This window comes from Balearica regulorum, chromosome 1 (genome assembly GCF_011004875.1).
Source record: "Balearica regulorum gibbericeps isolate bBalReg1 chromosome 1, bBalReg1.pri, whole genome shotgun sequence".
Lineage (NCBI taxonomy): Eukaryota > Metazoa > Chordata > Aves > Gruiformes > Gruidae > Balearica > Balearica regulorum.
This window is the reverse complement of record NC_046184.1, coordinates 147162376-147186785: the sequence shown is the minus strand read 5'-3', so window position 1 is coordinate 147186785 and position 24410 is coordinate 147162376. Positions and strand designations below refer to the sequence as shown.

The 24410-nt window shown below is 40.5% G+C and overlaps 1 protein-coding gene across 1 annotated transcript in view; it reads left to right on the top strand.

Moving 5' to 3' along the window:
* The window catches only part of AFF3 (ALF transcription elongation factor 3), a 330669-nt gene that overhangs the window by 35694 nt on the left and 270565 nt on the right, over positions 1 to 24410 (top strand). Inside the window, exons 2-3 of the mRNA XM_075738011.1 lie at positions 12267 to 12387; positions 17533 to 18342. Of these exons, the coding sequence (XP_075594126.1) occupies positions 12267 to 12387; positions 17533 to 18342 (931 nt within the window). The remainder of the gene's footprint in view (positions 1 to 12266; positions 12388 to 17532; positions 18343 to 24410) is intronic.

The window sequence follows — 24410 nt, the reverse complement described above, 5'->3', positions numbered from 1 at the left end:
ACCTCTCCAACATGCAGAGACGTGCTGGCTTTCAGTGGGAAAAAAATGTGCTATTAGATCTACCAGAGTCACCCTGTGTCTTTAAAACGTTAAACACCTTCCACGAGGTTCAAATGTTACTTCTTCACAAGAAGTTGGGTATCTGCTGCGGGGGTTTTGATTGTCATCACTTTTAAGACTAGAGAGCTTGAGAGCATGTGAGCAGCTAAATCCAAACGTCACAATTAGCATTTTTAGAAGTGCTGGACTTTTAGCAATGTGAACGTGAGTTTGGGGGAACTTCATGGATAGCGGTCAGGGCAGATCTTGCCTTGTCTTCAAAATCCTATCCATGCCAATCCTGTCCCATCCCCAGAGGACTGCGGGGTCGTAGGTTGATAATCTGCCAATACAAAGATGTAGGATGGGTTCCTCCTGCATGCATTTTTTTCCCCATTGCAGAAGATCTCCTATCTTAAGCATCACCATTTTGTTGGCTTTTCTGCACTGGAAAATCAGGGGAATTCCCATCAGCCTTGTTGTCTGTCTGTGTCCCATTCGACCCCCCTCCCCCTTTATTTTTTTAAATGTGTGTTTTAACTCCTTTTGGTTATATTCTATTACCCTAGTGAAAGAGGAGAAAATGAAATTCTGGCATTTTTTATGTACAACCTGTCAGAGAAGGATTTTATTCCTCCTAAGTTATTCCCATGAAACCAGCTTCAGTGGGCTTTCTGGGAGGGCACAGAAATTTGATGTTCTTGAACACTGGAAGGAGAGAACATAAAACTGAAGTCCAATGTTTTGAAACATTTAGAAAAATTGCAGGAAAAAAATGACCCAGAGATTTCTAAACTTCCTAACCTAATAAAAGGGGATCTCTGCTACAGAAGATTCAAATAGAAATATTGTAGACATCTCCCAAACCCATGCTTTTCGAATAATTCATACAATTGAGATCCCTCCTCATGCTTTTACAAAAATATATAGAATTTCGATACCTCTTACCACTTTCAAAACGAAACACTGCATAATTTTACACCTTACAGGTAAATGATATCCTTATAATTTACTGTGACATGAATGCACATTTATGAACTCAGACTTCAAAGTAAAAAGAAGTATACAGTAAAAATAGATAAAAAATTACTTAAGAATAAGTGTAGAGTAAAAATAAAACACCTCTTTCTTAAAAGCTTTTGTTTGTTTTTGCTTAAGCTAAAATTTGCTGGGAAGAAGTAGTCAGGGCGAGGCAGCCGTTAGACAGTGAGGGGATGACGTACCCAACTTCATCAGGTCTCTCGCTTCCCCGCTTGGGACTGCAGCAGGCTGATGCCCTGCGACAGGCAGCATCCGCCTCCCCGGCACCCTCCCTGTGTGGGCGTCGCTGGAATCGCGACCGTTAAAGCTTCTGGGTCATCTTTTGTCATTTTTCTTCCATTTCCTTCAGATTCAGAAATATTTAAAGAAGTTTTAACCTACTTGAAAGTGGGGCACTTGGACAGTCATGCTGTTTCTGCGAGTTAAAATACAGGAGCTTATTTTGTACTTTGCTGTGTTTAGGGTTTTGTATTCCTGACTTTTATATTCCTGACTTGTTACATTTTTGGGTTGAATTTCTGTCACCGCCACTCTTCCTAAGCAGAAGCAAGAGCATTGAGAGGCACAAACAAACAAACAAACAAAAGTTTGTTTCAATTTTTTTTTTTTTTCCTATAATGAGAGATAAAATAGCTCGCTTCCCATTGCATGTCCCTTAAGGAAGGGAGTGCACGGGTGCTTCCCTGTGCAGCTCTGAAGGTGGGCACCGTGAGTTACGATATAGTCGTCTTCACGGGCAGAATGAATTGGGACTAGTCTATGTAAGAAGCTTACACAAATCACACCAGTCTCAGGGCAAAAGTTTTGACTTTTTCCTCATTTTAAAATGTATGCATTTTTATACATGTATGAATATAAGTTATTCTTTTATGCACTGGTATGCTGATTTTGGCTAACTTCTCATAATTTCAATTGTGTATCCCTTGGGACCGCATGTCGAAAAATCTGACAGAGTTGCACAGGGCAAGCAGGATATAGTGAATAAGAAACTAAAAGTCGTATCGTTTGTGTGCTGTGCACTTTTCTTGTGCAGGTTCCACGGATCTGTGGTGATATTGTTATTTGGTTGGGCGTAAACCTCAGGTCCAGTTTAAGTTCTCCATTTTCAGAAGAAAGAACTGGGAAGAAATTTGCATTTTACTCAAATTTAAATGTATGCAATGTATTTTAAAGAAGCTAGCTGGCTGTATGGTGCACTGCAATATGTTTGGTTAGTACTAGTCTCTTGTGAAAGGGGAGTAAAACATCGTATATATATGCATTTTTTCACTGTTTGTAGCTTAAAATTATATATGAAACACAACTTTCTTAGGTTGTTGAACCCAGAATTCTTACAGTGGTCCTTTCTGTTCTATGAAAGCAAGCTGTCTATGTAGGCACTAGGTAGACAGATAGATTTAGATGATAGTGATTTAGGTTTAGGTTTATATATATAGCTTGTTCCATTTTCTAATTATTCTACCTCAGTTGACCAGAATGAAGATGGAACCTCGTAATTCCCCATAATAAGATTTGGTGCTTACAGACTCTGATACAAACAAGCTATTGCTAAAAACAATCACAATTTCTTTGTATAGTGAGGTACATTTCAGGTATTCATATAAGCAAAAGCACAGGGTTTAGTGGATTTATTATTTGGGTATTTACAGTGGCTGATTCTTTTTGTATCTGTACAGCTGGCATGGGGTTTAACTACTTTGGTTGTTGCTTTATCTGCATGTGCAGTTATTAACATAATCCAAATTTATTTTTATCATGTAGACATACATCTGTTTAAAACTCAGTTCAGCCTTACCTGTATATACTGATGGCTCTTCTGTAATGTATAAAATGCTATAATAAGGTCTCCATCTATCTATAAAATATGAAGGAAAGATAAATTAAAGCAAGGCATCTCAAACCATATCGATTCTATTTCTTCAGAAAACAAACTCAGTTACTGTCCGCTGAAGGTCCCAAGAAGTGATATTCTGCGAATACATGAAAATCTGATGACTTATGCACTGACTTGTTTGTAATTTTTTTCCACACTGGGGCTGTTGTGTGGTTTCCATAATGCTGTAAATCATGATTAAACACATAAAGAAGATTGTCGCCCAAGATACATTTTAAGCCAAGTGAAACATAATACAATATAAAATTTACATCATTTTCTTGATTAACCCTGATGAACCTTCAGTCATTATCCATTATAGTAAGAGCAAATTGCAAATGTTGCTTTGTTAATAAAACATGTATAGACATTTTCATGAGTCATAGATTTGATGGTTACTAACAGCTGACACGTTCATAATGAAATACTGTACTCTGGCTTTCTGTGAAAGTACAAAACTACAGGAGGCTGCAATCCTGTACTTCACTGCTGTATTTTGGTGCCCTTTGGGCATCAGACAGCTTTGAATGTTGAGCTAAAATCAAGTGCACAGAACGTAAATATAGGCAAGAGTTTTCACAACCTTTACATTTAGCTGCTGAATCTCTGCGTGTCTTTCACTCATGTTTCTTAGGGGTTCTTAGCAGCACCAAGAGCATTTAACTACTTAAATTAAAACTACTTGTCTTTGTCATCCATGGAAGTCTGTAAAGTTTTACTCCTTTTGCTACTATGCCAGGAATGTTTTCTAATAGACGCTGCTGTTATCTCTGTAGTGGCAAAGTGCTCTTAGATCTGGCCTTAATGATTCATTACAGTCTTTGCTTTTGCTGCTTTAAGTTGCGCCAGGGTGAATTGCGTGATGACATTTTTCCGCTAGTTACAGAGCTTTCCATTTTTGTGTGTGATGTGAAGTATACCTCGGTGTGCTTCTCAATCCTGCAATTAGCTGTGGGTAGATGGATCACTGTTCAGAGCCCCATGGAAAGAACTGGCTATTTAAGTTGCTAGAGAAAAATGGGAGCAAAGAGGTGGGCTTTCTTCTGAAAAAGACCTTTTTTCAAGAAAAAGATCATAGAGGCAAACCATAATTTTTCACAATTTTCAGGATACTTGTTTTCATTTTTTTGACTACTGAAACTAGCACTGAAGATCTTTATTGACTGAAATCCAGTTTTCAGCAAACACATCAGTGAAAAGCTCAACAAACATTTTGAATAAAGTATTAAACACTTGCTGCAAAATGTCAAATGGATTTTTAAAAGGCCAGATTTTTGTCATTGCATTTGAAATGTTCAGAACATGCCTAGAAATCACTCAATGATAGGAGTAAATTCAGTTTATTGCAACGTTCAGTCTGTAAACTCTTCAGGATATGCACCAAGACTATATGAATAATTTCCTATGTGTGCACATCCTCTACAGAGATGAGCCGGATTGCTGATCAAAAAAAGCCCTATCATTTTTGACTAATTATGACTGTAAGGAGCCTAAAGAAGAAGTTTCAAGGGAAAAAAAAAAAACAAAACCAAAACCCGCACAAGCTTGGCAGATGATAACTGGAACGGTTTCCCATGCATAAGGATGCCATGGAAAGCAGAAATCCTTGTGGAGAAAAACAGACAAGTGGGGCGTCGTGTCTGACATCTCTGGCAGGGAAGCAATGTAAGAAGAAACTGGATCAGATACAGGCATCACCAAGTTAGGTAAGGTCATGGGTAGCAGCGTTAGGCAGAAAAGAAGATTCTTTACTGATCCTCTCAGCTGTTGTATTTTCAAATTACAATATAAGGTAACATTAACAAAATCAAATGAAAGGGCTTCACCGTGCTTTGTGTGGTTTGTGCTCTTCAGTCTTGGTACTTTTTTTCTCTCCACCTGGAAAATATGGGTGAGGATACAAGAGGAATACTTTCCCCTATCATCTCATCTACAGTATCTGATTCTTGACAGCTAAAAGATCTCCATTTAATTTCTGGAGGTTTCCAGTATCATTTTGGATTGTGGAGAAAAAGAAACACCCATTCCAGGTGTAAAATTAGTAGTAGCGGTGAATTTGTAACTTGTGAATATACTTTCAAACAATATATTGTTAGAGAGGTGCAAAATCAAAAGTAATAGTAATGTTCTGTTTCTGGCTTGGCTCAGTGTCGTTATTAGATCTGCATCCATCTAGGTATTTTTGCCAGCAGTTTAAGGGTTATAAAAAGAGAGCACCAGCACTTAAGAGCAAAAAGAAAATAGTAAGGCATTGAATACACCATTAATACTGAATGGTGAAATTTTTTGTACCTATGTAGGTATGGACTGGTAGAGTTTTATAATGTGATGAAGTTATTTTTCCTGAAACAAAAAAACAACCAAACAAACAAAAAATTGGAATTTTGTCTCAGTTTCTCTCATTGGGCAAAACTTCACTGAGGGAAAAAAATGTGCATGCTTTATCTGTAGCAAGTCTGGAAGAGGTGCTCTTGTACAAGCAGATGTTGAACTAAATTGGATTTTTTTTTAATGTTCCTCTGTTGTAATGTTTACTGCTCTGACTCAACAACCTAGATCCCAGTCTCAATTGCAGCCCTAGGTTTTCTCAATATTTCAATACATATTTAAAATTCAGTCCGGTTGCACGCAAATCACTCTCATTTTGCCAATGTCAGATGCGAGCGCCTTGAAGATAATAACTGCACCCGCAATTAGTCTTTCCTTGGTTCCTTCCAGTTGCCCAGCCTGAGCCCTTGGAAGACCTGACTTGAACGCTCAGATGCTGATTTTTCAGATATGATATGTATATATGCATTCGTTCGGTGGATGCGATATATCTCCTCTGAAAATATAGCTCCCGGTTTCGGACTCGGAATTTCCAGGCAGATAATTAAAGCAATTTTGCACCTTCCAGCCCGCACCTGCCGCCACACGAGCGTCCGGCCCAGCTCAGCTCCCCCTGATCATATTCATGTTTGGACGGCAGTGTTTCATGGTTAAAACAAATCATAAACAGGCTGTAAAAGCTGAAGCGTCAATGAATCCTAGCTTTCAAATTGCTGGAAGCTAAAGTTTTAAAACTGATACTGCAAAGTGAAAAATGAAATTTAACCAGGCATTTTGGTGAAGGAAAAATAATTTATTGGATGTAAGATGAAAAGCTGTGAGAGTAAACATCAATCTCATCTTAGACACATGTCATTGATTGATGTTTGCTCTGTGCTGCTGCCTGGAGGTAAACTCTTTGAAATAGCAAAGTAGGTACTTTATCTGTCTGTGGATAGGAGCACAGTTTGTTAAGTTACTGCTTTTTTGAGACCCTGCTACATCTTTATGTTCAATCAAAGTGAAAACAGTAAATCAGAGTAATTGCTTTACCCCACGGCATTCCTGTTTGTAAATGGGAAAAAAATACTGTAAAAATCCTCAAATTAACTTCTGCTGTTTAAGCTAGATAAAAAGTCTAAGAAAGTCGGTTGCAACCTAGGAAGGTAGTTTATTGATTATGCCACTTGTTCATCAAAGGCAGCCCCTTTGTTGTAATTGCATCGATAGTTCAAATGTCATTAGGGAAAACATTTAATGCTCAAAAATTTAAGGTTGCCATCTCTAAGAGCTCCCCATAACCCATTAGCAATTAGTTCCCAAACAGGCATTGTTTATACTTAGCCGAAAATGGAACTGGTACCAAGAAATTGGCCAGTGAAAACCATGGATGTGAACAGTGAAATAGAAAACAGGCATTAAATGATAGCACTTCCACGTTAAGCACAGCAAGTCAGCAATCAAAATAACCTGAATTGTTGTAATTAAATTGTCAGAATTAAGACTGTTTTCTAAAAATGTTTGGGACTATTGCCTTTACGAGGTCTCAGGCTGGTTAGTCCTTTTGTGTTTTAAAATACTGTAGATATACGGGAATGATGGCACATTTAAATTCAGAATCCAATTCCCATTCTGAATTCAGTTTCATAATCACTGTCCTGTATCAGGGTTGGACTGGTTTTGTGTTGTATAAGTTTTTCCCAGGAGTTACTCAATTTAGCTACTTTGGCATAAATGTGGTAATTCAGGGGAGAATTAGACTATTAAATATTTAAGAAAATGTCCTCACTTCAGCCTGAAATTTAGTATATTGACTTGTGTGCCAGATTACAATTTGTGGGGAAATGTTGAGAATAATCAGTAAACCATTTTAAAATTTATTTTCTTGAAATATTGCCTGTTTTTCGTGGTGTTGAAGCAGTTCCAACTTTGTTCATAATTCAGAAATGACCGTGTGCTAAAATTTAATTTCAAAGATATATGTGTCCTCACAGAAAAATTGTTCACGGGTCTGTCTAGTTTTATTCTTGAAACGTGTCTATAGTCGCTTATGGTGTGGGTTGTGTTTTTTTGCGGGGGGGGGTGTTGGGGGTGTTTGGAACACGATCGGCTCTGCGCGTTCGCAGGGGATATTCAGGGACTGGACCTGGCAGCTTGTGGATGGTATCGCTTCCATGGCGCTGGGAGCGGGTGTTGCGATCCGATGGTGTTTTGCATGGAGCCTCTTGATCTGATTAGGGAAGAAGAAGGGCAAGTTTGGGCACGAATGAGGAAGTCTGGGTGTAAGCTGACAAAACCTGGGAAAGCAGCTCAGCCCTTGCAAATGGGATCTAGGTTTTCCCTAGCAAAGGTCTACCGGGAACCCAGGGGAACTGTGTTTTTGCCAATGTACGAAATTGTTGCACGTTAGCGTGAGGCGTCAGCTCTGCTTTTGTTATTAATATGTCTAAACTTCAGGTTCTGAAAGTTTTGTGCAAACATAGCTGCTGGGTGAAGGAGATCAGCCTTCTGGGTCAAAACCATTAACTGCAAATAAACAAGCTACTCCTCCTAAGTTTATATCACAATATTTGTGTGCGTGGGGAGGTAGTGTGTGGGGGGGGTTATTGCAAAGCCCTCACAATTCAGAGAATAATGAACTAACTCTTTGGACTGGAAAATTATATTGAAACGTCTGGAAAGGCAAAGGCGAGATGGCAGGTTACTGCAAACTATAACGAATTCTGCAGTTGTCGCCAGGTGCGTGTATCACGCGATAATGCCTTCCTCTGTCGTGCCGGTAAAGCTGCCCCCTTCCTTTGCCAGAAAATAAACTGATGTGAGGCAAGGGGAGCACCTGCAGTCTTGCCCTCAATTTACCTACCCATGTCTTTTACAGCCTCGGAGATGCCAGCTGTTACGAGGATGATGATCTCGTTGCAAAATAATGGTATCCTTCCTGAATCTCCCCTTGGTGATACGGCAATTTTGTGATTTCTGAAAAGGTCAAGCAGCATTGTTAATGCACACCATACGTCTGCGAAGGCATGTAATTCCTCAGTGAAGGTGCAGCGCTTTAGTTTGTGGAAAAGGACATCTTCCTCTGAAATGCAAAACTTGGGCGTTCCCTGAAACCGAAGGATGGGAGAATATGTAGGTGCATTGCCCCCACCATTGTCTCCACTAATCATGGAGATTAGACCTTTTTATTTGAGTTGTTTCTAGTAGTGATGTCTGAGGGAGGTAAACTGAGTCAGAAATAGCGTGCTCAAAAAAGAACAAAAAAAAAAAAAAAAAGAAGGAAAGAAAAGGAGACTCTTCAACACTTAAAACTTCAGGCTTTTCGTATGATTGCTTTCAGCCTAGCCTGAGACTACATAACTCTTTGGACTTTGTAGGAGATTAAATCCAGTCCCAAGTATTTCAGGTAAGGTTATTGCTCTGCTCCCAGACTGTCCCTTGAGCCGTCTCTGTCTATTTCTAATTAAGGACTAAAGGAAGCGGTTCCTTCTGATGTCAGGAGTAGCGTGAAGAAAGCTACGAGCATTTCTGTCAGTACTGTGGGGAGGCTGGTGCCACAGCCGCCCTCCCATCGGGCACCAGCGCATCTGGGCTGGGCTCTCCAGGCTGGGCGCATGGGGAGCCACGCTCTCCTAGTAGCCATCAAGGGAATCATCCAAAAGGCATCACAACAGATCAGAATTTATTAAACATACCTACTCTGAGATGTTTGGCAATCCGTTGGTATCCTGATCTGTAAAATAACTGAGAGTGAAATTATTCAAAGCATCTTAGAAGAAGCAGAGAAGGCAGGGCTGCTGTGACCGTGCGGTGGTGATGCTATGCTGAAAGTGCTTTGAGCCTGAGACACTGGAATTTAGGTATAATTCATTGGTCACTCCAGTTATGTCTCTTGGCAGATCTTAGGGCTGAGATAAATCAAAGTGTGGTTTTAAAGCAGTGTGCTAAATTCAAGATAGTGTAATTTTTATAATACAGCACTTACTTATATAACTTTTGCAACTGTTTGACTTGTTACTCATGCTTCAGTTCATGCCCTTTAAGCATGAATTTGAAACAGATGCAGCATTTAAAAAATAACAATATACCATTTAAAAACTACTTAAATTCCTCCTTTTGGAGTTTGACCTGTATGAAACAAATATAAATGACACTGACTTTTGAGAGATGAATGGTTGCATGTTCTTTGGTTTCCAGGCCTTGCAAAACTGCTTCAACATTTTGGCCTAGACAAGCAAAACTCTTCATCAATAAACTGATGTGCAAATATGCATATAACACCTATATATACATACATCACTCATATATGCACACATGCCCCAGTGAGGAAAAATAGTTTGAGATTTTCATCAACTTGTTCTTCATGGCTTAGCTATGGAAAAGACACACACTGTAAATTATTAAAAAGGTACATGTACATTTGGGATTGTTTTAAATTACAAATTTTTAAAAAAGAAAGAAGGAAGAAAACTATTAAAAAGAATAATTTTCCATTACCTGAAGTGTTTGCAATAAAGACAATTATAGCAGTTGGCAGTATTCTCCTCGAACCAAAACAAATAAATACATTTGGTGACATACATTCAAGGAAATGTGATTTTTCCAATGTTCATGCAAATAAGCAGCCGCCCCACAAATGCTAGAGATTTTTGCCATCTGGTATTACCAAAAGAATACAACTCTCAACTTGTAGCTCTTCCTAACTTACTGCTTATAGCTGACGTATTGGGCATTGTCAAACGGTTTTGCCATTTGCATAATCATTCTGAATTACTGCAGGTTGTGCATTGCATTGCCAACAGTGAAACTTCTCATTTGGGAAGGGGGTTCAGAGATCTAACGACTTGTATGTCTTCATCAAATATGTCTCCATCAAATAAAGGGATAAAAGTGTCCTTCCGCTTTAGGAGTATTACACAAGTGCATTTTTAAATTTGTATGGGGCCTAGTGAAGAATGTTGCACTTGTTTACTTCCTAGAAACTGGGTAGAGATCAGTATTATAATTAATCTCAGGGGAGCTGCCCATGTCTATTTGACTGCAGGCTAGAGTCCAAATGCAAAGCGTCTCAAAGAGTCAAGAGGTCATGGGTGAGGAGACGTGGCCGAGGCTGAAGTTGCAGATCCCTGCAGCTCCAGGAAAACTCAACCATGATTATTCAGGGTGGCAGGAAGTCTACTTTGTACAGAGAGGTTGTTGTTCCCGATGGGAGCATGATGGGAGCTGGCATGATGTAGTAACTGAGGACCGTTGCTCATGTAGCAGTAAGTGACAACCGCTCTGCCTCCTGCCTCGGCAGCGTGTGCAGCGGATGATCTCCGCTCACAGGCACCCCAAGGGGAGGCCTTCACTATCCCCTTTTTCCTAGAGGAAGGCATTTCCATGCCGAAAACTCTACCCCTACAATTGCCTCCTCGTGACACTGCTTTTCAAAGAGAGAGTATTGGTGTGAATAACGTGCATTGCTCATGAAAAATACAGGATAAACCCAAAAAACCTCAACCACCTGTAAGTAGAATAAAAAAACTGGTGGTTGGAAGCTGTCTCCCACCTGCTGTACTGAAACCCTGTGTTCCACAATAAACCCCTGCATCTGAGAGCCCTGCTCGGCGTTTGGCATCTGCCCTCGGGTGCCCGCAGAGCCATCAGAAGGGTGCTCGGTGGTCCAGTTCAAGTTAGCAGCATCGACAAGTAAACATCAGGATTTGTGTCGATTTGGTGAGTGCTAAGGCGTTGTTTTTAAATACGAATAGCATCTAACATAGCCTATGTATTTTCAACTCTCTCTCTCGTCTTGAATTAGAATCAGATAGCTGTTGGCCTTTTTACTGCCTTGCCTGAGGCGTACTAGGTAACGTCACGCGGGTAGCCGATGCAACATATGTTTTGCTAACTGGGAAGCTGGTTAGCAAGACAACCTTCTTTTTATTAACACATGGTGCACTTACATGACATTAATATATATTTCTACTTTGCAGATTTACAGTGCCAGAAGAAAGGCATTAGCTGAGCTAAGCAAAATAGGCAATCGGCATACTTGTCACATTGTCCTGAAGTAACACGTAAACCTTATTAGACACATTGGTTTCCTTTGTGAGGCAAGTAAGACATAACAGACTGAGATGTGCAAACCTGTGGTGTTGTTGGGGAAATTTGGGGAAAGGATTCTCTAGCTTATGTTGTCATGCATTAAACTAGAATTCTGAAAAAAAAAAAAAAAAAACCCTATTAAAAAAGTTCATTTTTATTCTGGATGTCTATATTGGAGAGAGACTTGTTCATTTCTAAAAATTAATACTGTTGTGTAACACAGTGATTTTATTCTCTCTCCAGCTACACTCTACCAGCCATACATACACTATCGTGCCAATATTCATTTATTCATGCTCTGAAGTTGTGATAGTGTCAAATCTATCAGAAAGAGGAATTGTTTCGGTAGTAGTTTCACCACTTGGCTGATTAACAGAGATCAGAAGAAGCAGCCTAACTGTGGAAACCACTACAGCATGTAGTTTTAACAGCTCTTTAGGGAGCTAGTTAATGAAAGAATCACTACAGAAACACATCCATGTGAAAAAAGGAGCATTCTCATACAACACTCAGAGGATATGTCATAAGTGGAAATATGTTCATAATTTCTATTTACTCATAGCTGTAATTACCATCTGCCTTAAGAGTACTTTTAGTCTTTGTCAAAGTTGCTTAGATATTTCCTTTGTCACATTTCAAGCAGAGAAGTTCTGCACAGACTAGCTCCTGCCCTGTGATTTCTTTTTTATTCTTCTGTAAGAATTTAATTATCTATTCTCTGTGTGAAGAAAGCACCAGTGTTCCCAGAGACCTGAGCCTCCCCAGCCTGCTTGGACTGGCATTCGTCTGATTCATGTTCTTGCTTATTTTTGCCATCTGTCTGCAAACCAGAGTTCTACACTTTTAAATTCATGCTGGTTTATATGTTGCCCGCTAGTTTTTAACTCTTAAAAAGCTATTCCTCTTTTTGCTGCAGTGTCTACGAGCCGGATAGAAACGTGCTGCGAAGGAAAGAATGGGAAAGGAGAAATCAGGAGGCCCAGCAGGAGGATGGCACGTTTAACACGAGTTACTCCCTCTTCAGTGAACCGTACAAGGTAGATGCTTCCCAGCTGGGTGGCTCTTTATTTATTTATTTATTCCACAGTACAAAAATGCAGCCTGCAGAAGGCATTGTCCAGGTTTCAGCACCCTCCCACGAGTGCTAGCCTCACAAAATCCACAGAGAACATTTACAGTTCATTGAGAATCGGATTTTACATATATATTTTTATATATATATATATATATATATATAAAAAAGCTTCTTAGAATGTTCAGCAGTACACGAGAATTAAGTAAACTAGAAATATCCTCACAATATTTGAGATGGAATTAAAACTAGGAGGTGAAGGTGATGGTGCCCTGTTTTTGCAACACTTAGAAGAAAACAATTGTGTTAGAATTGTGTGTGAAGGTCAAGCAATACAGTAAACATTGTGTTCTGGCCAAGGTTAATGCAATGGAATATCTTGGTATTTGCTTTTTTCCCCCCCCCCCATAAGCATTACTAACAGTATTTGTCTGCTACACGTTTTACCCTCACCAAAGGCTTATGAGTCTTTATGAGTTCCCAGCTCCCTGTTTTATCCCTTATGGTAACAGTAGTGTGATGAGGCACAACCGTCTCTCCCCACCCCCTGTTAGAAGGGTCAAGCAGGATCTTCTGCACTCAACTGCTGCCTCCAGAAGCCTGCAAACCAAGCCCTTGTGAACATAACCAGAGAGCGATATTCCACGGGGGCTGTTCCTCTCCCCCAGCTAACCCAGGGACTTGGCCTGCGTGCATCAAAGCATCATCGTGTATCATCTACTGTGCCCTTCTGGTAATGCCCAAGTTACTGTTACAACCACCACATTGTGAAGCCTTTCCCTCCATGCAGCATCACTTGCCCTTGATGTTTTGGGTACTTTAGTGCCTCTTTCCAGGAGTCTTATTTGGGATCTGGCAGTTGGCTTCTGCACCTGACTTCAGTGCTTCCCTGTTTCTACCCATGCCCCAGGGTCAGCTTTTAGCTTGCTGTTCTTCCAGACTGTTGTTTGTTTCTAGTCCCTAATAAAAAAGAAAGATCTACCACTTTCAAACCACGTCCCTTGATAGAAGACAGTTCTGTCTGCCTTGAAGCTGACCTCCAGCTGCTTGAATTTCAGATTCATTACAACGGCATTTAGAAACCATGGGAAATGTCTTGAACTCCTCCTCAAGGCTCTACTGGCAAAAGTCTACTGTGAGACCAATCCAGGGCTAATCCATGGAAAAAAGCCTGAAAAGCTTAAGTCAGCTGTGTCTTGGCATTTAGTGAGGGTGAAATGGGACCTAATAATTTTCCATTTGGTAGGTCCAGTCAAATAGACTGATCACAAAAATGGCCTGTCATTTTGCTGGCTCCCTGATACTGTTTTGTCTGTGGTACCTAAAGCTGGTAATACTGAGGCTCAAATCACTTATAAAAGTGGTAAATCTCTTATAAAAGTGGTATAGTTGGAATATTTTGTGCATTTTGATTATTACCTGTGTGCCAATGTACTGACTGTCATGGCACAGTCTTCATGTATGATGGACACACCAGTAGTTTCTGAGCTATGATGTCTGAAGGCACCTCTATGCAGCCACAGTACAATTCCATCAACTTTAATAGGATGAAAAATCATTGCGATCTCTAGAAGCAGAGAAGATACTGAGTGGATGTCCTATGGGGAGATCAGAATAATGTCTCCATCCATGCTTCTTATCTTTAAACATTATGTACCTATTTTGGACAAGCATGTAAAGAAGCTGGCTTTGTCAAGGAAATATGGAGAAAGGCAAAGCCCAGGACAGCCGTATAACTCACCCACAGCTCCGTTGGACTGACAGTCACAGCTGCTTGGGATGACCAGACATTCTGACAGTATTGGGCATCAAAACTTCAGCAGTGGTGTCCTCTGAATATCATGTCTATGCTGGCAATGGACCATTGCACTGTCTGAACTCATCCAAGCATTTGTGAACCTTCAGTGTGGGGGTGCAGAGCTGTGGCTTGTGCTTTTTGATCTTATCAGGGAGAGGGGCTGACTGCAAAAGAGGAAACCTTTCTGCGAAAGCAAAACTGAAACCCACTCTTAGTGTCTTTAAAGATCATGTTCAAGTTTTAGGTGTTTCCAGAGGGGAATGAAGTTATAGCAGACATTCACTGCAAGCCCTTATTAAATTCAGTATTCCTCTGCACAGCTTGAGAAACATGAGCTAAAGCCAAAGGATTTGCCATTCAGAAGGCCATATCTGAAAATCAAAGGCAGACTGGAAATCTCTTAAATCTTATGTCCTCTCTCACCTTGACATGTATCGCTACTCCTGTAACATCAGATTTTCTGAAAAATCCTTAGTCTTCGGGTTGCCCCTTATCCTGTTCAAAGTATCCATAGCAACCCTTTATGAAGGATTACAGGAAATCCAGTATCTTTTACTTAAAATGTCTTTTACAGGGGGTAAGAAGTAGGAGTTTAATTCCGGATATTTCCTGGACAGAATACCTTGTTTCATTAACCGTATCAGTATTTTTAATGGCAAAAATTGTGATGGCTTTCCCTGCAACCATCAGGTTTATTTTTAGAAGTGTTGAATCTTGCATTCTTCAAATGCATGGATACATCTTGCATTGCAGAAGAATATCAGAGCACTGTAAGTTAGGAATGTTTGCATAGGATGCTTTTCCAACTTGCTCATTTTGTGATTATATTTTCCCTCTATGAATGATTAAATAAAGCCAGCAATATTTCAGAGCAAATAATAAGACAACTGTTACATCTGAAGCTCATAACAAGTAACGTCAGATCCCATCTTATTCCCAAGAGGATGTAGGTGAACTCTTCTGGATGAGGTCAGCTCAACCCAGTATCTTCTCACCTCAGGTTGCCCCCAGTGTGTCCAGAAGGCATAAACAACACCAACCAGTTGCACCGACCAGCATGTGCCATGTTACGGGTGGTAGATTGGTTTGCTGCAATTATTCTTGTGGTTATCTGGGATTTCTCAATACAAGGTGTCTCTGCGTGAGCTTCACATCACATCCATCTAGAAGAAAATCTGCTGACTTCTCTGGGCTAGTGATAGTCTACAGATAATCTGAAATTAGGCTTTTATTTACTTCCCATCCAAATAGCAGTCATCAGGAAAAATGGACCTTCTGTTAAGGAATTTGGACTTTCGGGGCAAAACCAGCACATAAATTCTCTTACATTCATGGACCTAGAGTGAGTTGGGTGGAGAGCTGCCCCACAAGCTGTCTGTGCTGTTGGAGACTTGTGGGTGTCAGGGGCCCCATTCCATTTGGTGGTCCTTGTCACTGTGCTCCTGGCAGGGAAGCAAACCTCACACACGTAGGCTGAGTGCAGGCCCAAGGGCAGATCTCACTCCCTAGAGGGAAGCTGGAAATACATCTCTCTTTATGAGGTATCTACACAAGGTGGAGGATCCACTAGAAACACAGAAGAGATCCACTTGGTAAAATGAAAATTTTCTGTGCCTTCTGGAAAGTAATTCTGGTCAAGGAGATGCCCATGTGTAGAAGTCATTTCATTGACCCCAGGAGACACAGGAATGTGACAACAGCTGCACATGCAGAGAGAAGATCAACCTGTTGTGGTTGAGCTATCTCATTCCAAGTTAGCAAAGCAATGGTTCAGATGCAACACTTCCAAGTTTTTCCCTTCTCATTTCCCTTCAATATATATTATTGATATATATTGAACTCTGTTAGACAGCATTGTAACAAATGCATATCAGAATGCTGGCTGTAATGTATTTTACGTAGTTACAAGGTAGTGTTCTTGAAATTTGAGGGGACAAGTTTCTAGCAAGACAGGACTGCTTCTACTGCCTGACTTAGGAATGCTTCCACTGTACTCCTCTGAAAATTAGCATGTGGCAATCACTGCACTCATTTCCTGGGCATTTTTGCTTGGATTCAGGTTTTTTTATAGGAAACCCTAAAAAAAAATTCTGAACTAGGGGAGTTTCCCTTACATTTTTGTTTGAGTGACTCAATTTTATTTGAAGGCTTAAAACTAAAATGCTGATATTGCTGCTACACCTTTCATATTTTTTATATAACAACTTTCATGGGGTCTTCTCCATTCCCTTTGCTCCTTTCTTTTTCCTTCTTTCTGTTTTCCTCTAAACCAGAGAGTCTTGGGATTAAAGCTTGGCCTTCTGAAGCCAGTGGGAGTTTCCCATCCAGACGCCATGTCTGGAAGAGAGAAGGGAGAACACCACCGGCTCATTACTGTCTTCATCTGAATACGTAAAGCAAAGAACGGCATACACCTGAATCTTGGCAGGGTTCAGAAAAATCTCAGCTGCATAAACGTTAATGATACACCTTTTTGCTTGCAGTGGCTTTTTGAAGCAAGAGTTTTCAATCTTTTCCAGTATGTTTTCTTTGCTTGTTTTATTTCCTTGTGGAGCTTCTGCCTCTTCAGTCAGGAAGTGGATGACTTTAAAGACAATGATTAATCCTAAAAGGGAGGGAGGGTGGCTGCGTCCCCCCCTGCTGCACACAGCAAGCACTAAGCACTGTGAAGAATTTGGGGAGTTGTGTTCACTTTTTTTTTTCCCCCAAAAAGGAGAGTGCCCTGGAGCAAGTGTCCTCTCAGAGTATTTTCGAAGAAGGGACATAATCATCTGTAGTTTTCCCATTTTCCCACAAGCTGTCTTCAAGTCACCTCAAACTATTTGGTTGGCTTAGACTGGTGAGTTTGTTCAATGCCTACACTGGATGTTGTGTGGCTTCCCAGCTGCAATCTGAAAACTTAAGCAGGCAGAGAAGGAAATTGGGAATGCAGTGTTTTCATTCATGGCTGAAGGAGAGCTTGCACTGGGCTACAGGAAAAGTTTTATCATGGTCAGATTTAATCCAAACCATTCAGTGTAGTTGCAATAATAAATTTTCTAGTTTCCAGGTAATATACTTTAACTACAGCATGATATCAGTGATAGATTTCTTTTTTTATATACTCTAAGGCCCTTTATAGCTTTTCCAGTTCAGGGTAGATTTAAGATGTTGACAAGTGTCTTCAGAGACAATAAGGATTTTCGATTTCATCCCTCAACACCACTGCTGAATAAGGCAGTGCTACTTCAGTAAGGATTTCAGCAGAAGCATGCAGGGAATTTTGTTTTTCTTACATTGACTGTTGCAGAACACTTGATTTTTGTTTTGCAGACTAACAAAGGGGATGAGCTCTCGAACCGCATCCAGAATACGCTGGGCAACTATGATGAAATGAAAGACTTGTTAACTGACCGATCAAACCAGAGCCACCTTGTTGGTGTTCCAAAACCTGGGCTTCCTCAGACGTCTCTCCCCAAGCCTGATGAACATCTTATTGCAGACTCAAGACCGCTGCCTCCTCCTCCTCCCCTTTCCAGCACTACTTCTTCCACACCAGCAGCCCTACCTGCACAGCAGAGCAAAAGTGCCACGATGGGTTGGCAGAAGGCCGGGCACAATGCCGCTTCAGATGGCCAGCAGAGAGCGAGCAAGCACGGACACCGGTCGCTGGAGTCACACAAGGGTGACTTCAAACTGGCGAACCAAAAATCCAGTCTGGAGAAACTAAAACGCTATGCATCGAGTCCCACTTCTTCCTCCTCCTCCTCCTCCAACACTGCCCAGCAAAGCTCACTGAGGGCCACACTAGGAGACAACGTCAACAGAGTGCAGCAGCCAGCAAAGCTCAGTTGTAGCTCGGAAGGAGGAGCTCAAGCGCAAGAGAGGCCAGCAAAGCACGGTGGCGGGCACTGCGTCCAAAACTTCCCCCCCTCTCTTGCTTCGAAGCCCAGTCTGGTTCAGCAGAAACCGACAGCTTATGTCAGGCCAATGGACGGTCAAGACCAGGCTCCTGATGAGTCTCCAAAGCTGAAGTTACCAGCAGAGACGACCAAGTCGTATAGGGGAGTGCCTTCTAACAAGCCTGATTCGGCCAGGACCAAGTCAAAGATAGCCAAGTTCAGCATTCCTAAGCAAGAAGAGGTAAGTGGGTTTATGCTTTTTATGACATCCTCCCTTGGATGGATGGATGGATGATGCCTTAGAATGCAAATTGCATATGTCTCTTTACACATTTTTAACATATTAGTTTGCATGTTGAATTTTCTTTTTAACATTGACATAGTATATTGCAAATAGCAGCCTCACAGTGATGTTAAGCTATCTCAACAGTGAAATACTCACTGTCTTCAGGACCATAACACTTCCTGCAATGGCACATTTTCTAGTAGTATATATTTTTTCACCAACTTTTTTTCCTGAGTGCCCACATATGAAGTCTGGATATTTTTAATTTTTTTTTTCTTTTTTTTTTGCTAGGCAGGTGTATTATATCTAACTGTTCACATTTCATTGACTTCTTTCTCTTTGGCAATGATTAAATAAAGTGCTTGTGATCAGAAGCAGTTCTGCCATCCTCAGTGATGTCAAAGTAGTTTTGCAATCTAAATAAATTACTTAACAATATGAAATTTGTGGAACAGATAAGAATACAGGCGTAAGACTCTGCTTTTAGGTTGTAGTATCTGCTTCTGTTTCAAACCAATTTCTAAGACTGAGGTTTGCTTCCTAAAGAATCACCATCTGTGGAAACCCAGCCATGCTAGAAGTATGAGAACATGTCTGAAAAAGCTTCTAGACAACATTTCTGTTATCAGCAGTAGATAAAGTTTTCTGCTTAGATTTATTTCATGTTCATTTATTTCACATTCCATTTATGCCAGCAGGACACCTTGCTTCAACACTTACACAGTCTGTGATTTTCTGTTTGATCTTTTTGGATGGGGAGGAAATGGTTGGTTTTGGCAGAATAAAGGGAGATTATTTTTTTTCTGGGGTGTATTCAGAGGCCTGTATGCCAATACAAAGATGGTCACATCATCCTCTTGTCAAATTGGTAGAGCTCCCATGACTTAAAAAATTTATAATATTTATAGGACTAAATGAGTATTTGCCTGAATCACCGTGACTTTCTCAGAGCAGAGACAATGATTGTTTACTCTTATTTGACACCTGTGGTATGTCTTGAGATGTTTTTAGTCTTAACATTTTTGTTTCTGGCATTGTTAAAGGAGATGAAAAATCTAATTTTTGGTGGAGTTCTCTGGCCTTTTAATACCTGTTTTTCAGAAATGGAGTTGACTGTTGTATTCCCCCTTCGGTTCGGTTTGGGCAAGAAATCTCTCTGGAAGCAATTACTTCTCAGCTCTTTTAGGCATGATACCCATGTAGTTTTTCTCTAAGTTAAACTTCCATCAGTTCCAAACATCATGTAGGTGATAAGTTGTTCCTGAAAAGGGGTTGGTTTAGGCTCTTTTAAGCCAGATTTGATAAGCAAATTTAGCATTCACAACCTGCTGTAATTGTGCAGATAGATCAGGTAATGGCAGATGCTAATATCCATTTAGCTATTATTACATCTTTCAGGCTCGTGCTTCTATCTGCAAGTGGGAAGTATTATTAGAATTAAAGATGCCTGCGGCAATTGTCTGGATCTTTCAAATTTTCCCCCTTTACATGTATGCAATACTCTAAGGACTCGTTTGGAAAGAAGTTTTGATAGGCAATCATTTGTTTGTCTGAAATTCAGGATTTACCATTTGCATTCCAAATTCACCTACCTCAGGAAAGAAAGCTTTCATTTGTTGTATGTAATCTATGCAAATGCATAAGGGTAAATTTATACTGCAGTTTCTAGACCTGTAGACGTATTTGAGATTGCTTTAAACTAACTTGCTTGGATACTCTTGGAAATGTAGGCTATGGTAAGAGAGAGTGGATTGCAGGGTAGCTACTTAAGTGTTCACCAACTTCTCACAGATTTTATGGGATGCAGTTTTAATGAACAAGTATTTGATAACATAATATAAACATTTAACTGAAGTTGAAGGAGGTGGACAAAAATCCCATTATCTGGTAGGTTAAAAAAGAGCTGAGTGATGAGAAAAAATGATGGTCAAATTACTCAGAAGAAAAATAGTAGGTACTACAGGAGTTTGAAATGGAGTGAATGAAAGACAATGTTTAGATCTCATGTTGGAGGGCTGAGAGTCCGGGTGATAGAAGTGCCCAGCTTTTTTTCCTTTATCCTGACATTTCCTTTGTTCTAACATTTTCCATCCCACACGGCACAAGATGAAATTGGTAACCCACTGGTATTGCTACAGGGAGAAATATTGACCAAGACTGAAAGTTTTTTTCAGCAAGTGTTGCCTAATCCACCCTCTATTTAATTTTCAATCATACTTCTTTTTATTTCAAAATGTTTTTCCATTCTTGTTATTTGTATCATACGTCTCCTAGTACAGTTTTGTAAGAATTTCCATGCGTTTTTTTTAAAAATTTCTGCTTTCAAACTCATAAAACTTCTCTTTTGCATCAAATGTTCACTGTCCCCTATTAGGGACAGAAGTTTTATGCTGCTCTCAGCACAAAAGCTGTCGCGGTCCTGTGAATGTTTGCAGGCAAAAATGAGACCTCTCTTCTTCAGGGTGGGGCTGAAGGTGATGGCCAGGAAAGACCTTGTATCCCTAGTGGCCATGGGAAGAGTAGAGATGCCATATAGGATGATCGTGAGGGAAAGCAGGATGACAAGTAAGTGACAGCAGTGCCTGGGAAGTTATATGGAAACAGCAATGAGAGTGTCAGAAAGCTGCCTAAGAGCAGCCAGGAGAATATGGGAAGCAGGAGAGGGGCAGAGAGCTTGGGGATGGGGTATCTGCAGTGCAGGTGGTGGAATGGAGATTTATGTCTGCTAAAATAAAAGGTGCGTGGCTGAGATGAGCTAGGTAGGACACTTAGCGTGCTCTGGGGGTTATTGTAGGCAGCACTGTGAGGGGTCGCTGGCTTGCGGTCAGCTTGTTGTCCACCAGGACTCCCACGTCCTTCCCTGAAGAGCTCATGTCCAGTCAGTCAGCTCCCAGCCTGTACTGGTGCTGGGGTTATTCCTCCCTTGTTCAGGAGTTTACACTTCCCCTTGTTGAACTTCTTGACGTTTCTGTCGGACCATTTCTCCAGCCTGTCAATGTCCCTCTGGATAGCAGCACGACCCTCTGGTGTATCAGCCACTCCTCTCAGTTTTATATCATCCTCAAACTTGCTGAGGGTGCACGCTGCCTCATCATCCAGGTCATTAATGGCGATGTTAAACAGTATTGGCCTCAGTATTGGCTGTGGGGTTACACCACTAGTGACTGGTCTCCAGCAGGACTTTGTGCCGCTGGTCACCACCCTCTGGACCACTTTTATAGCCTTCACTTTCTGTCTGCAGGCCTAAATTTTTCATTACACTTTTTTTCCCCCCCTACTTTCAGCTCTTAAAATGTGTTCATAGTGATCCCATGGTCCAAACCCCATACTTTTCAACTTGGGCTAGACAAGTGCTACAGCTGCTTAACTGAACTCAAAACTGAACTGCAGGAGGCTGTAAGGAAAAAATATGCAAATAGGGGAAACAAGGTGTGAGTGCAGGGTATAGGTGTGAGATGAAAGATGAGACTCAAAGGAGGGAAAATTGGGGGGTAGGGGAGAAACTGCCTCGCCTGACCAAGTAGAGAAGTAAATTGTGAGAAGTGACCATTTCCCCAACTCCTGCAGAGTTGGGGCACGTGGAGTGACGAGCACTTCTGTGTGACACTTCAGTTTTATCTTGAACATCATGTGAATATAGGCAATTTCAAGTTCCACAGAGCGAACTAGGAAACAAGAATATATTGTTATAAATCTCCTGATTTGCAAGTCCACTTACTAATGCATTCAAGCCGAGTCCTCCGTTTCCATGCTCTTGCATTTAGCTTATAGTACCTTTCAGAGTCTATCAGTATATCTAATACCTATGCGCTTTCATTTGTGTTTACCATTTTGAAGGAACCATCGGTGGCAAAATGAACACATAATGAAACAAAGTTAAGCCTCCCCGTAAGAGCTGAACAATAAGAAGCAATGTCACACAAAGTGTGTGTGTCTTCAGCAGGATACAAAATCCTCTGCTGTACATCCCTTGAGGTTTTCGGAGAAACAGGGCACAAAGTTGGCTGCAGTACAGTTATTATTCACTGGAAATAAAATCACTTGAATACAAATTATAGACCATTACTTTTCTATACATGAAAAAGGTTGATTTTTAATGTAGTTCAATACCTCATTTAATATTTTTAATCAGTTTTGGAAAACCTTCAATATCTTGACACAGACTGAAGCTTATAATTTTTTTTTAATTGTTGTAATGAGAATAACTTGGATAGACCTGTGTGTAGAAAGGTAGCAGTTACTCATTTGGGAATTTAATCTTTAGGAGCCAGGTTCATCAGTGTTAATTAGAATCCATACTCAACCTCCCGGTCCTTTGAAAATTATCATACAGCTCTGTAGAAATGATAGCTCATCATCTCAAGTACTGCTATTTCACATTTTGAACTGCTTAGAAATTATATTGCTGTAAGTAAAACCCCACTGTATTGGATAGAAGGGAAGAGAAATGTGATACCAGGGTATAGAGGAAAAGAGGCAGGAAAATCAAGTGCCTCTCTTTCCTAAAATCTTGTTGAGTGAGACAATAAGAAAAACCTAAGATGGCAAATCATGTTCTTTATATCTGAGTTTTGGTTTTGAATTTCATCTTACAGGCTGCATGCTGCTTTTTTATTACATTGAAGAAGCTTTATCTATCGTCCTTTGTTTATTTCTCTAAGGGTTATGGAACAAGGAAATCGAGGTTGTGTTCAAGAATGACTAGCAGTCTAATGGCAAAAAGGATAGATTTGGTTCTGTTAAATTTGGGAACACATTTATGTGAAATGCAGATAAGGTCATCATGAGGAGATGTTCTCATTCCACTTCACGGACTACTTACACAACTTCTTCTGCAGCAGAAGTAATGCACAATAGATTAAGTGCTGAATTTATTTATTTATTTATTTTCCAGTTTTGCCTTGATCTTACTCAGGCAAATTCCTATTTGCCTTGGTAAGATACTCTCGGCAGTCATTCTCGTTCGAGTGGCTATATACCTATCAGCATCTGGCACACGTGCTAGCAAGTGTTCTTTAAATCTACAATCTTTTTTTTTTTGCCTATCAGTTCTATCCCCATATATTAATGGAAAGCAAAAAAGCTCCCACAATTCTTTCCTCCCTCTGAAAAAACCCTCCCAAATATGGACTTAATGTGAATAATTTGTTCAAAACCAGACTTTTTAAAGGAGAGGTTTGGTACATAGCACATATAATAAGTAGTTCCATTCCAGTTTAAAATTGAAGGTAGAAGTTCATGTGTGAAAAAACACAAGGGAAGATGGTCATGATCAGTATATGCTTCCCCTGGAAAAAACACATATCTGGATCTACAGGAAAGTAGAGAGGACACAGTGTCTCACAAGGAAGGAAGAGGGTTTAGAGGAGATCTGAGTAAGTGCTTTTCCTCAGAGGCATGATGCCACCTTCCCCTTGCTGCGATGGAGCCTGTTGAACTGTTGCAGGACTAAGAGTTGAATTCAGGTTTTTTCTTCTCTGCTTCCCAGGGCGTTCAGTGCTGTCCCAGAAAGGCAGAAATGAGAATAGAAGAGCAGTTGAAGATGCTTTCAGATAAAAAGGGAGGGAGAAATTGAATGCATTAGCAAAAAGGTCCAGACTTCTTCTGGCACCATTCTAGGACGTGCCCAAAGAGGCTGGAGACATAAGCACAGAATTAAGTGTGTTGATACTCCTCTACCATTTATCAACTTTATTGAAGAATTGCAGTGCTTGAGAAGCTAGTTAGCAATCACAGCACTCGAGTACTGTAAGTACTGTAAGTATGAGCCAGTTGTAGCTGTTTTCGTTCCCAGATGTTCATGGGAACGAGTTAGCAAGCTGCATTTACAAGAAGACACAGCTCAATTCATCCCTGTAATGGTACCACTGACCTTCCTCACAAATGAAGGATGTTTTCCCACGTTAAACAGGAAGAGCTGGACAACAAGAGCAGTGTGGTGCAAAGATCCCTGCTAGTCGTGGGTTATTCAGGACCTTCGAGTGTGTCTGTGGGAGGGCTGTACAGTACTGCCTGTTTTTATG